Source organism: Lynx rufus, unplaced genomic scaffold, assembly GCF_022079265.1.
Source record: "Lynx rufus isolate CCGP_SWC_20201006 ecotype Redwood Valley unplaced genomic scaffold, mLynRuf1.p SCAF_15, whole genome shotgun sequence".
NCBI classification, from domain to species: domain Eukaryota; kingdom Metazoa; phylum Chordata; class Mammalia; order Carnivora; family Felidae; genus Lynx; species Lynx rufus.
This window is the reverse complement of record NW_025814829.1, coordinates 62,769,164-62,783,542: the sequence shown is the minus strand read 5'-3', so window position 1 is coordinate 62,783,542 and position 14,379 is coordinate 62,769,164. Positions and strand designations below refer to the sequence as shown.

The 14,379-nt window shown below is 54.6% G+C and overlaps 1 protein-coding gene and 1 long non-coding RNA gene across 3 annotated transcripts; one reads left to right on the top strand and one right to left on the bottom strand.

The window, feature by feature from the left end:
• The first annotated feature begins 2,968 nt into the window (after positions 1-2,968).
• DEGS1 (delta 4-desaturase, sphingolipid 1) lies at positions 2,969-11,918 on the top strand. Of its 2 annotated transcripts, none has more exons than XM_047077177.1 (4): positions 2,969-3,150; positions 8,112-8,854; positions 11,413-11,555; positions 11,639-11,918. In XM_047077177.1, exons 1-4 carry the CDS (start codon positions 3,069-3,071, stop codon positions 11,679-11,681), a joined length of 1,011 nt encoding a protein of 336 aa, XP_046933133.1. In that variant the 5' UTR covers positions 2,969-3,068; the 3' UTR covers positions 11,682-11,918. The 2 variants fall into 2 exon arrangements, with proteins under 2 accessions (XP_046933133.1, XP_046933134.1); XM_047077178.1 differs by adding an exon at positions 5,200-5,327 and having other exon boundaries at positions 3,133-3,150; positions 11,413-11,918.
• Positions 11,919-12,023: 105 nt separating this feature from the next.
• Positions 12,024-14,019, bottom strand: LOC124510318 (uncharacterized). The gene is made up of 2 exons (XR_006961673.1): positions 12,585-14,019; positions 12,024-12,284 (listed from the first exon to the last, which is right to left on the bottom strand). It is a non-coding gene; the product is annotated as an uncharacterized LOC124510318 (long non-coding RNA).
• Positions 14,020-14,379: the final 360 nt, after the last annotated feature.

The following is a 14,379-nucleotide window of genomic DNA, read 5'->3' as shown; positions in this document are numbered from 1 at the left end:
CTAGGGGCGCCTGGGTGGCGCAGTCGGTTAAGCGTCCGACTTCAGCCAGGTCACGATCTCGCGGTCCGTGGGTTCGAGCCCCGCATCGGGCTCTGGGCTGATGGCTCAGAGCCTGGAGCCTGTTTCCGATTCTGTGTCTCCCTCTCTCTCTGCCCCTCCCCCGTTCATGCTCTGTCTCTCTCTGTCGCAAAAATAAATAAACGTTGAAAAAAAAAAAAAAATTAAAAAAAAAAAAAGGCGTGGGCCTCAAGTCGCGACCGCGGGGCGTCAGCACACGCCACACGCTGCCGGGCCTGCAGAGCGCAAGCGGGGAGTGGCGCCCAGGCCTCACATTTCTGGCGTCCTGAGGCAGGCCGAGGGGCGGGTCAGAAGAGGGGGCGGTTGCTCGGAAGGAGACAAGGCCCCAAACGGACTCACTCGGGCCGGGTCCCAGTCGGCAAGCCAAGACGAAACACCCAACCCAGCTGCGGTCTCGGCCTCTCCCAAAAGGTGACCTTCAGCCCGTCGGCCTGGGACCCCCATCCCCACCAGCCGGGGGACCTCCTGGCACGGGGAGGGGACCACCTGACACGGGGACGGTACCGTCAGCCGTCGGCTTGGAACCCTCGGTCCCCACCAGCCAGGGGACCTCCTGACACGGGGAGGGGACCTCCTGACATGGGAAGGGGACCGTCAGCCGTCGGCTTGGAACCCCCGGTCCCCACCAGCCAGGGGACCTCCTGACACGGGGAGGGGACCGTCAGCGTCGGCTTGGAACCCCCGGTCCCCACCAGCCAGGGGACCTCCTGACACGGGGAGGGGACCTCCTGACATGGGAAGGGCACCGTCAGCCGTCGGCTTGGAACCCCCGGTCCCCACCAGCCAGGGGACCTCCTGACACGGGGAGGGGACCTCCTGGCACAGGGAGGGGACCATCTGACACGGGGAGGGCACCGTCAGCCGTCGGCTTGGAACCCCCCATCCCCACCAGCCAGGGGACCTCCTGACACGCGGAGGGGACCTCCTGGCACGGGGAGGGGACCATCTGACACGGGAGGGCACCGTCAGCCATCGGCTTGGAACCCCCTATCCCCACCAGCCAGGGGACCATCTGACATGGGGAGGGGACTGTCAGCTGTCGGCTTGGAACCCCCCATCCCCACCAGCCAGGGGACCATCTGACATGGGGAGGGCACCGTCAGCCGTCGGCTTGGAACCCCCGGTCCCCACCAGCCAGGGGACCTCCTGACACGGGGAGGGGACCGTCAGCGTCGGCTTGGAACCCCCGGTCCCCACCAGCCAGGGGACCTCCTGACACGGGGAGGGGACCTCCTGGCACAGGGAGGGGACCATCTGACACGGGGAGGGCACCGTCAGCCGTCGGCTTGGAACCCCCCATCCCCACCAGCCAGGGGACCTCCTGACACGCGGAGGGGACCTCCTGGCACGGGGAGGGGACCATCTGACACGGGAGGGCACCGTCAGCCATCGGCTTGGAACCCCCTATCCCCACCAGCCAGGGGACCATCTGACATGGGGAGGGGACTGTCAGCTGTCGGCTTGGAACCCCCGGTCCCCACCAGCCAGGGGACCATCTGACATGGGGAGGGCACCGTCAGCCATCGGCTTGGAACCCCCGGTCCCCACCAGCCAGGGGACCATCTGACATGGGGAGGGGACTGTCAGCTGTCGGTTTGGAACCCCCCATCCCCACCAGCCAGGGGACCATCTGACATGGGGAGGGCACCGTCAGCCATCGGCTTGGAACCCCCTATCCCCACCAGCCAGGGGACCATCTGACATGGGGAGGGGACTGTCAGCTGTCGGCTTGGAACCCCCTGTCCCCACCAGCCAGGGGACCTCCTGACACGGGGAGGGGACCTCCTGGCACAGGGAGGGGACCATCTGACACGGGGAGGGCACCGTCAGATGTCGGCTTGGAACCCCTTGTCCCCACCAGCCAGGGGACCATCTGACATGGGGAGGGGACTGTCAGCTGTCGGCTTGGAACCCCCCATCCCCACCAGCCAGGGGACCATCTGACATGGGGAGGGCACCGTCAGCCATCGGCTTGGAACCCCCGGTCCCCACCAGCCAGGGGACCATCTGACATGGGGAGGGGACTGTCAGCTGTCGGCTTGGAACCCCCGGTCCCCACCAGCCAGGGGACCTCCTGACACGGGGAGGGGACCACCTGGCACGGGGAGGGGACCACCTGACCTGGGGAGGGGACCGTCAGCGTCGGCTTTGAACCCCCGGTCCCCACCAGCCAGGGGACCATCTGACATGGGGAGGGGACCGTCAGCGTCGGCTTGGAACCCCCGGTCCCCACCAGCCAGGGGACCTCCTGACACGGGGAGGCGACCACCTGGCACGGGGAGGGGACCCTCACCCCAAGCCCGCCCACTCCTCGCCCGAGGCTGCAGGCCGCGCAGCTCTGAGCTCCCCTCTGACAGACGGGACGCGGGGTTAAATCGTGCTTTTCTTTGAACGTCATCTTCCTTTCTGTAGTTTCAGCCCAAGTTTCTTCTCGACAGGAGAGGTGGGAAGGGGCTGTGTGACCGCCGTCCCTCCCAGGAGAGGCCGTGGCCGCGACCGGCCCCGACGAGGCTGGACGGCGGGGGCAGGCAGGTCCTCGTCCCCTCCCTCTCCTTGCCGGCAGCGGCTTCTCGTCTCGGTCGGCCGCCAGCGGCCGCGCACCCGCGTTCTCCTGCGGGCCCAGCTTCCCGCAGGGGCCGACAGGCGCCGCCGAGCGCCCGCGCGGCGCAGCTCACCCGAGGTCTCGCGCCGTGGCGCCACCGGGCGGCGTGAGAGCCCGCCTTCCGCGTAGGCAGCCGGGAGGCGGCGGGGCGGGGCCAATGGAGCAGGCGGGGCCGTCGGGGGCGGAGCCCAAAGGGCGGGACCAATGGGGCCGACGGGGCGAGGCCGACGGGGCGGGGCCAGAGGGAGGACCGCGGGGCCCCGCCCCGGCCTCTGTCTCGGCCGCTCCGCCCGCCGCCGGCTGACAAGAGCCGGGAGCCGCCGCCGCAGCCGCCTCACAGGAGCCGGGCCGGAAGCGAGAGCCGGAGCGGGGCCCGCCAGCCGCCGCCATGGGGAACCGCGTCGCGCGAGAGGATTTCGAGTGGGTCTACACTGACCAGCCCCACGCCAGCCGGCGCCAGGAGATCCTGGGTGAGGCCCGGCCCGCGCCCCGTTATGTGCGCGCGGCCTCCCGCCGCCGGGGCGCGCTCTGAGCTCGGCCTGCGCTCGCCGGCGCCCGTGGCCCGTTAAGGGCCCGGAGGGAGGGGTCCCTGCGGGGGAGGGGGTTCCGATGTGGAGCGGCCCCGGCGGCGGGGGACTGGGAGGGAGGGGTCCCGGCGGTCGGCGCGGGGAGGCCCGGCTGCGGCCCCGGTGGCGGCACGGGCGTGGAGCGGCCCCGGCGGGCGGTTCGGCGGCTCGGAGACCCTCCCCCCACGGCCCCCGGGGCGCTGCCGCGGGCGTGCGCGGAGCAGGGCGTAGTCCGGGGCGGGGGCGCGGGGAGGACGGACGCTCGGAGGAGCGCCGGCCGGTCCCCGCCGCAGACTCGGGGCCCTTCCCCGCCGGCGAGCTAGGCCCCGCTCGGCCCTGCGGGCGGAGGGCGCGCGCAGCGGATGGAGGCTTCTCGCGGTCCGCAGGGCCCCCCCTCCCCGGAGGCCCCAGATGCTGGGCCCGGGCAGCGTGCTGCGTGGGCCACAGACGTGCCCCGGGGTAGGGCCTCGCAGTAACGAGGTGGCTGTTACCCCATGTTAAAGATGAGGAGTAGGTAAAGGGCGAGAGAGCCGTTCCAGGGGGAGTTCTGATCGCGGTCACGTTGCCTCCAAGGCAGGTGCTTTTAACTTCTTGGAAAAAATCAGAAAACTGATGGGTGCTGAGTGGAATAGGAGTAGTACTTAACTGGTTTTTATTTTTTGTCTCAGCACCAATTTGCCCAGTGAAAAGGGAGAGCAAGCTTTTTTTTTGCTGGGGTGTCTAAAGTTAGAAGTTTCACGCTTGTTTGCACATAGGAGTTAGTAGGTCCACTTAAAATGCATTTAAAAAAAATCGAATCAGTAAAGTGGTAGCTTGAACCTATACAGTTGCATGTTTTCTTTCTTTTTTTTTTTTTTTTAAATTTTTTTTTTAACGTTTATTTATTTTGGGGACAGAGAGAGACAGAGCATGAACGGGGGAGGGGCAGAGAGAGAGGGAGACACAGAATGGGAAACAGGCTCCAGGCTCTGAGCCATCAGCCCAGAGCCTGACGCGGGGCTCGAACTCACGGACCGCGAGATGGTGACCTGGCTGAAGTCGGACGCTTAACCGACTGCGCCACCCAGGCGCCCTCTTTTTTTTTTTTTTTAAGTTTATTTACTATGAAAGAGAGAGCGAGCACGAGTGGGGGAGGGGCAGAGAGGGAAGGAGAGACTCCCAAGTAGGATCCAGGCTGTCCAGGCAGAGCCCCACTGGGGACTGGACTTGGGACTCCAGCTTAACGAACCGAGATCATGACCCGAGCGGAAACCAAGAGTCTGATGCTTAGCCGACTGAGCCACCGGGTGCCCTTGGATGTGTGCTTTTTAATTTTTAATTAAATTTTTAATTTTTAATTAAAGCAAATATGATGCAAATCACTTAGACGAAGAGATAGCATAATGATACTTTTTACTTATGACTTATCAACGTGCTACACAAGAATAAGCTGGTATCCACCTTGTAAAAACCCAACGCCTCAATACTGGAAGTTAGCCATCTATTTAATATTCAGAAAATCAAGGAAGTGGAAAGGTGCTTATTGATGCTTATCTCGGCAATGAGCCTTTTCCCACATACTTAACATCACTGAACCATTTCACTTGGAGAGTGACAAATGTCAGTGATAAATGTCTCCGTGAAAATATAATCTTCAGCATAGGTGCAAATACTGCTCAATGTCCCATTTCAGGAGCGGAGATGGAAATAACCTCAGGAAAGGTAACACTTAAACGACAAGACATGTGTGTGAAAGTGTTGTGTTTTGGGGGCAGAAAAGCAGTGCCTGTGTTCATCAGTCTCTCTCACTCCTCGGCTCTGGGCAACCCCTAATCTACTTTCTGTCTCTCCAGATGTACCTATTCTGGACATTTCTTAAAAGCGAATTCATACAGTCCTTGGTCTCTTGTGGCTGGCCTCTTTCCCTTAGCCTGACGTTCATATTGTAGCATGTCAGCATTTTATTCCTTTTAGCGGCCAAGTAGTACTCCATTGTACGGATGGCTGGTCCACATTTCACTTGTGCGTTCGCCAGCTGGTAGACTGTGGGGCTGTTTTCACCTTTTGACACCGACGAATAATGCTGCGGTGAACACTCACAGGCAAGTTGTCAGATGGATGTGTTTTCATTCCTCTTGGGTAGCTGGCCAGGAGTGGAATTGCCGGGTCATTGGTAGCTCTGTGTGTAGCATTTCGAGGGAAGGGCCAGACCCTTCCAAACCAGCTGTACTATTTGACATGGTCCCCAGCAACGCGCGTGGGTTCCAGTTTCTTCACGTCCTTGCCATTGCCTGACTTTCGACACAGACCTTCTAGCATGTGTGAAATGGTAGCTCATTTTGGCTTCATAGTGACTAATAATGTTGAGCACCTTTTGTGTGCTTATTGGCCATTTGTATATCTGCTTTGGGGAAAACTCTGTTCGGACTCTCTGCCCATTTTAAATTGGGTAACGAATGGTAAGAGCTTTAAGAGTTCATCCTGTATTCTAGGTTCAAGTCACTTATGAGATAGGTGATTTGCAAACATTTCCTCCCATTCTGTGGGTTCGCTTTCTTGATGGTATCATTTACAACACCAACGTTTTTGGATGCTAGTGCAGTTTATCAGTTTTTTACTTTTGTTGCTTATGTTTTTGGTTATAGTATCTAAGCCATCTGAGGTTATGAAGATTTCCTTCTGTGTCCTTGTAAGACTTTTATAGTTTTCCTATATTGAGGTCTGTGATCTGTTTTGAGGTAATTTTTGTGTATGGTGTGAGGAAGGGGTCCAACTCCATCCTTTTGCGTGTGGATAATCAGCACCATTTGTTGAGAAAGCTCTTTCCCTGTTTACTCATATTGGTACCATCGTGGCACAGACTTTACAGACTAAAATAAGCTTTTCAAGAATTTGGTACAGAATCACTTGGGACAACTTGATTTGTCCTAGAGAACAATGCATAGGAGTTTCATCATTTTATTTTTTATTTTAAATGTTCGCTTAGAGAGCGTGAGCAGGGGAGGGGCAGGAAGAGAGGGAGAATTCCAAGCAGGCTCTGCCCTGTCAGTGCAGAGCAGGGACATGGGACTGGGGACGTGGGGTGGGGTGGGGTGTTGTCAGGAGATCATGACCTGAGCTGAAATCAAGAGTCAGAGGCCTAAATGACTGAGCCCCCCACATGCCCCTCCTGATTTTAGAATACCTATAAAATGCGTATCGCCTTCTATGCTGTGGCAGATGTGTCCATTGAATCCTTATATAAGGTGAAAATACCGGAGCTCTGTCTAAACAGAAGTACATATTTTAGTATCAGTGAGTTACTGCTTATCCACCAATTAACTGAACAGTTGTTCTCCTGTGGTGGAAATTGCTCCCCAAATGCTCCTATTTTAACGAATGACTGAACAACTTTTCATTCATATGAGGAAAATTGGTTTTAAACTAATTCACGTCTAGGCCTGTAGGGTTACTTTTTTTGGTCTCTTGCCTACAACCTGATTAACATTTGATGAAATGAACTAAATCAACAAAGATTAGAGGGAGTGGAGAGAGAGAAGTGGGAGTTACTCACCGGGGGTTAGCGCCACCCCCATGTCTCATATATAAAACTGGATGAAATTGCTTCCTGCCTTGTAGTTTAAGCTTTGGTTGAGTTCGTCATGTCACATGTAGGGAAAAGAGGGTGAAGCTGCACTTTTCTCTTCCGTATCTTTTCAAAAATATTCTGAATGACCCGTCTCCAGAGAAAGGGCCTTTGGGGCACCTGGGGGGGCTCTGTCGGTTAAGCGTCCTGACTTCGGCTCAGGTCACAATCTCATGGTTCGTGGGTTCGAGCCCCACGTCGGGCTCTGTGCTGACAGCTCGGAGACTGGAGCCTGCTTCGGGTTCTGTGTCTCCCTCTCTCTCTCTTTGCGCCTCCCCCGCTCATGCTCCGTTTCTCTCTCTCTCTCTCTCTCTCTCTCAAAAATAAATATTAAGAAAAAAAAAAGTAAAAAGTCCTTTGTCCTTATGCCATCCTGGGTCAAACCTACTCAGCAGCACATAAAACCAAAGGTTCATCATGCCTGGGCTTCCCTCCACAGGCAGGCCGTGAGACCAGAGAAGAGTCAGCATTTGCCCTTCGGGGACACGTGCTGAGATGCAGAGTTTTTGCTATTGGCCTTTTTCCTCCTGCTTGGATGTTTGTGCATGTGCTCAACAGAGAGAATAAGAACCCAACAAATTAGCAGTTGTAACACAGAAATGAGCCCTTAGGAAAGTGGCATTGTAAATCAGCAGAATCCTTTCTGTATTATCCTGATGACTGTAAGAAGCCTACGCTGGCAAAAATATTAGAAATCTAAATGTCTACAAATAGGGAAGTGGGTAGAAGTTAAAACTGGCAACCAGAAGTGATTTAGTCACTGTAAAGGAAATTATGAAATCTCAGCACATACTGTCTGTAATATAGTATTTATATGTGCAAATAGATTGCATATGCATGATATATAAGTATATACATGTATTGTCATAAGTATATAATACATTCTGTCAGACACTAGGATAGATTTCTCAGACTATGATCACAACTTTGTAAAACTTATAAATTTTATATACAAAGAATTACTAGGGGTGAGAAGGGAATCGGATACCATGAAATCTTTACTCATGTGTGACTTTCTTTCTGTTAGCATGGAGACTCTAGATTTTGAGGCTGATTTTTACTGCATAAATTCTCAATTTGTGGCAACATGGTACTTAGTACCTTTACTATGAGAACATACCCCTCCCTCTAATAGAGGGCGTTTAATGATTTGGAGAAAAAAAATTAATTCATGGGTTAATTTAACGGCGTGGGCTTAATTAGAATTACAGAACTATCATGTACTCTACTCAGTTCCTGATTGATTGTTTTTTCTTCACAGCAAAGTATCCAGAGATAAAGTCCTTGATGAAACCCGATCCCAACTTGATCTGGATCATAGTGCTGATGGTTCTCACTCAGCTGGTTGCGTTTTACTTGGTGAAGGACCTGGATTGGAAGTGGGTCCTGTTCTGGGCGTACGCCTTCGGCAGCTGCATTAACCATTCCATGACCCTGGCTATCCATGAGGTCTCCCACAACAGCGCCTTCGGCAACAACCGAGCTCTGTGGAATCGTTGGTTCGGAATATTTGCTAATCTTCCCATTGGTGTGCCATACTCCGTTTCCTTTAAGAGGTATCACATGGACCATCATCGCTACCTTGGGGGCGATGGCATCGATGTGGACATTCCCACCGATTTCGAGGGCTGGTTTTTCTGTACCACTTTCAGAAAGTTCGTGTGGGTTGTCCTTCAGCCTCTCTTTTACGCTTTTCGACCTCTGTTCATCAACCCCAAACCGATTTCTTACCTGGAAGTGGTTAACACTGTGATCCAGATCACTTTCGACATTATGGTTTACCGCGTTTTCGGAATTAGATCTTTAGTCTACATGTTGGCAGCATCCTTACTCGGTCTAGGTTTGCATCCGATTTCTGGACATTTTATAGCCGAACATTACATGTTCTTAAAGGGACATGAAACTTACTCGTATTACGGGCCTCTGAATCTACTCACCTTCAACGTGGGTTACCACAATGAACACCATGACTTCCCCAACGTTCCCGGGAAAAACCTCCCACTGGTAAGTAAAGGATTTGAAACATTCTAATTTCTGATGGTCATGTGACCAAAATCGGTTGTAACTTGCCCATTTTATTTTTTTATTTTGTTATTATTATTTTTTTTAATGTTTATAAGAAAGAGAGAATGAGCAGGGGAGGGGCAGAGAGAGAGGGAGACACGGAACCCCAAGCAGGCTCCAGGCTCCGAACTGTCGGCACAGAGCCCAACGCAGGGCTCGAACTCAAACGATGAGATTGTGACTTGAGGCGAAATCAGACACTTAACTGACTGAGCCACCCAGGTGCCCGTAACTTGCCCGTTTTAAAAGGAATCTAATGTATTTTGTCCACCTGAGTTGCTCATCAAAGCAGACAAGAAGTAGAGATCCCGAGTCCGCCCCCCCAGTGTTACAGGGTTTCCTCTCCGAATCCCTAAGTCTGGGGGTGGCCCTTGGGGGTTAGGAGCTAAGGGTCTGCCAGCTTGCAAAGTATATCCGAGATCGAGCAGTGCCTGTGCAAAGGGAGCCGGAGTTGACGTTGCTTTATCACTGTTAGATCGATGGGCTCAGCTAAGATTTATGTGCAGGCTTGTTGGGAAATACACACGTCCTATGGAATTGGCCTGCACGGTCTGTGAACGATCCATTCCAGAGCTGCAAACGTCCCGCGGGCAGGGACTGTCTGTCTCCCTGCCCGTCAGACTTGCGTGTGTTGTTTGTGGAGCACATGAAGGAACACGCTTGGATTTCCCTGTAGGTTTTTAAATGCTGACTGATGACAGACACACATCACATGAACACTAAATGGGGACAAATCATTGTGGACTGGATTTGTGCTTGAGGAAGGAAAAATCCAGAGAGAGGACTTTGGGTCCGTGGGGAGGCTTTCAACCTATACCGTGTAATAGCTAATACCGTGCGGATACTCACTTTCTTGAGTGTGAACATGGTATCATGGCTTTGTGGGAGAAGGTCTTTGTTCTTGGGGAATACTGAGGTGGAACGTGAGGGTAGGTTGTCACAGAATGTCTGCAACTTACTCTCAAAAGGCTCAGCAAAGAAAGCAAATTACATGGTGTGAATCTGTGCAGAGAGAGAGACTCACGGTTTCCGTTGGGGGGCCTGGGGAAAGGGCATGTGTCTGTTTTACTCTTCTCTCAACTTTTCTCTAAGCTTCACGTTTTTCAAAATAAAATGGAAACCACACAGCTGAAGACAACTTTGAAAGCATCTTAATGTGACACTGGCACAGCTCCTTTGTGTCTTTCTGGCCGAGTACAGGCCCGAAGACAGCGTGCGGCCTGTGTTCACTTCTGCCCTGAGGAAGTGGACTTTTTACTTACTTTAAAAAAATTTTTTAATGTTTATTTATTTTTGAGAGAGAAAGAGAGCGTGAGCAGTGGTGAAACAGAGAGAGAGGGAGACACAGAATCCGAAGCAGGCTCCAGGCTCTGAGCTGTCAGCACAGAGCCCGAGGTGGGGCTCCAACTCAGGAACTGTGAGATCATGACCTGAGCCGAAGTCGGACGCTTAACCGACTGAGCCACCCAGGCGCCCCTTTACTTACTTTTTAAAGAGGCTATAAAGGTGGTTGCCCTTTGGACAAAGTCATTTTTTTCAACATTAACCATACAGTTGATCCTTGAACAACACCGGGGTTGGGGTGCCAACTCCCCGCATGGCTGAAAATCCACATGTGACTTTTGACTCCTCCCAAATGTAACTGTGAATAGCCCTCCTGTTGACCGGAAGCCTTACGGATGACGTAAACAGTCGTAAACAGTCTGTCAACACATGTTTTGTATGTTACAGTGTTGCGTACTGTGTCCTTGCAGTAAGGTAAGCTGGAGAAAGGAAAATGTTCAGAAAATCATAAGGAAGAGAAGACACATTTACAGGACTGCACCGTGTATCTGGAAAACACCTCTGTGTGTTAAGTGGACCTGCGCGGTTCACACCGTGTTGTTCGAGGGTCAGCGGTACTTGAACTCACAAGTTTCCTGAATAGCCCCCAGCACACTTGGCTCGGTTCAGGTTCACTTGACGTAAGGCCCAGGGCTCTATAGTGTCCTCTTGGTTCCCGCTCGGTGCATGCGGTCTTAGTCCTTAGCTCCTTACACGTGTCCGCGTCCTCAGTGCTGTGGTCGCCTTCCGTCTCCTGCCCTTCCTGTCCAGTGCGTATCAGGGAGCATTCTGCTTCCTCCGCGAATAGCTGGTATTTACCAAGTAGTGACAATGCATGTAACTAGCATGTTGTTAACCGGTGTGCGTGACGAGGTTTCTTTTGAACACTTTATTGAGCTGTAACTCACATACACAGCTCACCTATTGAAAATACACAGTTCAGAGCGTGATGGGAAAGAGTCCATAATCCTCGAGGGTCAAGTGTATTTTGGTGTTGAAATGCAAACTGCCTTGTGTTAGAATTCCCGAAGCTGCTGCCTTTCCCGAAGTGTTGGCTTTCCGGAGGGCGGAAGGTCTGGTGGTTTCTCCGTGTCTGTGTTGGGCATCCGTCTGTCCCGTTCGATTGCACTCGGTCAGCGCTCACTACCCGCGTTGCTGTGTGTTTGCTCTCGTAGGTGAGGAAGATAGCGGCTGAGTACTATGACAGCCTCCCTCACTACACCTCCTGGGTCAAAGTCCTGTACGACTTTGTGATGGATGATACAGTGAGCCCCTACTCGAGAATGAAGAGGCACCAGAAAGGCAAGGCAGCACTGGAGTAAGTGTCACTACGGCCGAAGGAAGGTCCTCTGTGAAACTTCACCACAGCTGAAAAGTGGCGTTTCTGCATTATTCATCCAGGACCGCGATGTTGAGAAGCCCCTCTTACGGTGTCTGCACGTGACCCCCGCGCCACCAGGAGCTTACCTGGCTGTCAACAGCCGGCCCGCCTGGCCGCCTTCAGCTGCGCTCACAGGAGACGTGTGTGCTGCGTCATTGTGGGGGAAGTTTTCCCTGGTGTCTGAGGTTTTGTAAGCATATCATAAAAAAGCTTTAAAAAAAGCTCTTTCTAGTATGTTATTTTCACTATAAAGTTGTACTTTATTAAAACAGCTAATAAACTGAGCTATTAATCACGGTAGCGTTTGTGACATTTTCATACTTGACTGTCCTCATCTAATACGGTACTGGGGTGAGTCTACTTCAGAATGTCACTGCCCTCCAAAAAGAACGATCCGGACACCTCTTTCCCTGTAAGCCGAATTTTTAATTTCTCCTATTGTACACGGAACTTACATCACACTGCTGAAACTCGTAGCCTGTTCCCAAAGAAGGTGCCGCGTTTAATCACATCCAACATTTCACTTCCTTTTTCAGACGCACAGACTCAAATTAGGAGCAGCTGAGCTGAGGTTTCGTGTCATCTCACTGCAGCGGAAGCGGGCTGCGATCTGGTGGCAGGGAGTGGCTTCCGGCAGCCGGCATCCCGGGTGTCAGGCTCGCAGCCCTGCGTCCCCGGACGGTCACGTGGGTGAATTTAGTGTAATGCGGTACAGTATTTAAAGATAATACGCGGGATCAAAAAGTCAAGGAGGTCTCCCACACAGCCCTCAGGTAGCCGTACTGTGAGATGTGACAACATTCCTCTAACGTCATGACCGCCCCGCTCAGGGTGAAAACAGAAGCCTTGGCCTCCGAAGGGCCAGCAAACCTGCTTGACAGACCTCGTCTCACCCCCACAGGACTTTGCTTTCCCCTCCTGGCCCTCCCGCCTGGGAAAATCCCCGGTCCCCGAACTACTGCTTACAGAACCATCGCGTGAACAGTGAGCAGCGTTCAGAGCACTGACGCGATGACAGACGACACCATCTGTGCAGCACGCCCCGGACTCGATGCGTTGAGTCTGCTGTGTCCTCTCCTGCTGTCCTTGCCTGCGGGACGCAGCCACGCAGGCTGATGGCCCCCGAATCCGCCGCCCCCCCCCGTCAGGCGGCTCTGCCTTCTCCGAGCCCCGTCACTACACAAGTACACGCCCAGTTGGTCACCCTCAATATACTTGGTGCACACGCTTAACCCTTCCCCAGGCCTGTGGCTGGCGGTCCCGTCACCTGTCCTCACCTGGGTGGTGGGTCTCCTAACCCAGCAGCCCCTTTTCTGTCCCCAGCAGTGACTTTTCCCAAGAGAGGCCTCTGACTCGGGGGGCCGGGCCTGGCGCCTGGGGAGCTCCAGGGTGGGGCGTGTGAAATCCTCCCGTGGCTTTGCACAACTCCCTTCTGCCCACATTTCCTTTCCCCTTCCGGTCCGCTTGGCTCACCTCAGAAGTCACGCCAGCCCTTGCGGCCTGTCCCCACTCCCCAGCAGTCCAGCGCCGCTCTTGGACTCCCCGAATGATTCACGGCCCCGCGTTCTGCTTATACATGTGTGGTTTGTGTCCCCGTGAGGCGGTAGCTCCCGGGGGGCAGGAAAGATCTTTACTGTCATCTGCCAGACCTAGCAGGGTCCACGCTTGGCTCTGAGGTGGGCTCGTAGTAGATGGAGAGCAACTTACGGAGATGGTCCTTGAACAAAGCCAAAGGTGGAGGGCGTGTGGGGTTCCGAAGACAGCGACCCTACCGCCCGCAGAGCCTGCATCCGGCCTCCTTGGGTTCATCCTTCCGCGACACACACAGAGACGGCTTGGCAGCGCTGAAACTGGCCCGAGGCCGCCCTGGGCGAGTGGCAGGGGCGGCTTATCTGCTGAGCCCGGCTCAGGAACACACAAGAACGAGTTCCTTCCAGGGCCTGGGCGAGCACTTCCTACGTGCCTGCGGTCAGGCTGTATCTCTGGGGTTTAAACTTTTAACCATCCCAACTCTGGCGTTTTAGAGTTTGGCTTTTTATCGAACGTGTCGCAGCAGGGGTTAGTCAAAAAGCCCAAAGCCCAAGCTGCCGCCGGACTTCTCAGATTCTTCCTCTTGTGTCCACTTTCTCCTGGGGGGAGGGTGGCACTGGGGGGGGGTGGCACCGGGGGGAGGGCAGGGCAGCTTCCCCAGCCCCTCCGCTGCCCGTGAGGCCCCCGATGTGGATGCCGGCCGGCGCCTCTGCAGACGAGCCTGCCACAGAGGTTCAGTATTTACGCCGGCATCGCTCTCCCCTAAGTGACGTGCCCGTCGTGCACAGGAAGGGGACCGAGGAGACGCGGGCGGCGTGCACACGGCTGCCGGGCGTGGTGAGCGCCAGATGAGGCGAGGGCCTCACCCCGACGCACCGAGCGCCTAAGCAGAAGCTGAGGAAAGGGCCGGCCTAAAATGCCACTCTGGAACATCAGCGTGTAAACTCAGAGCAAAAATGCATTTCCTTATTCAGTCTACAGGCACTGCGTCAGGCAGTGAGGACGCGGCCAGAACCCGGTCCCAAATTAAAGAGCTGATGCTCTGGGGCGAGGACTGCGCGTGCAGAGGTCCCCCCTAAAACAGGGGGGTCCCGTGCGGCTACAGCCGAGGGGGGGCACACAGCCGCCTGCAGGCCACTGCGTACCTCGTGCTGGGCTAGCACGGAGGGAGCCCACACTTTCTCAGGAAGAAACGTGGGGCCCGAGAGACTGGCCCGAGGGTGTGTGCGGA

Excerpts from the sequence above, each read along its gene's own strand:
- DEGS1 (XM_047077177.1), top strand. The coding sequence starts at position 3,069 with ATGGGGAACCGCGTCGCGCGAGAGGATTTCGAGTGGGTCTACACTGAC. Across the intron at positions 3,151-8,111 it reads CCGGCGCCAGGAGATCCTGG|CAAAGTATCCAGAGATAAAG; the intron begins GTGAGGCCCGGC and ends TTTTCTTCACAG. Across the intron at positions 8,855-11,412 it reads CCGGGAAAAACCTCCCACTG|GTGAGGAAGATAGCGGCTGA; the intron begins GTAAGTAAAGGA and ends TTGCTCTCGTAG.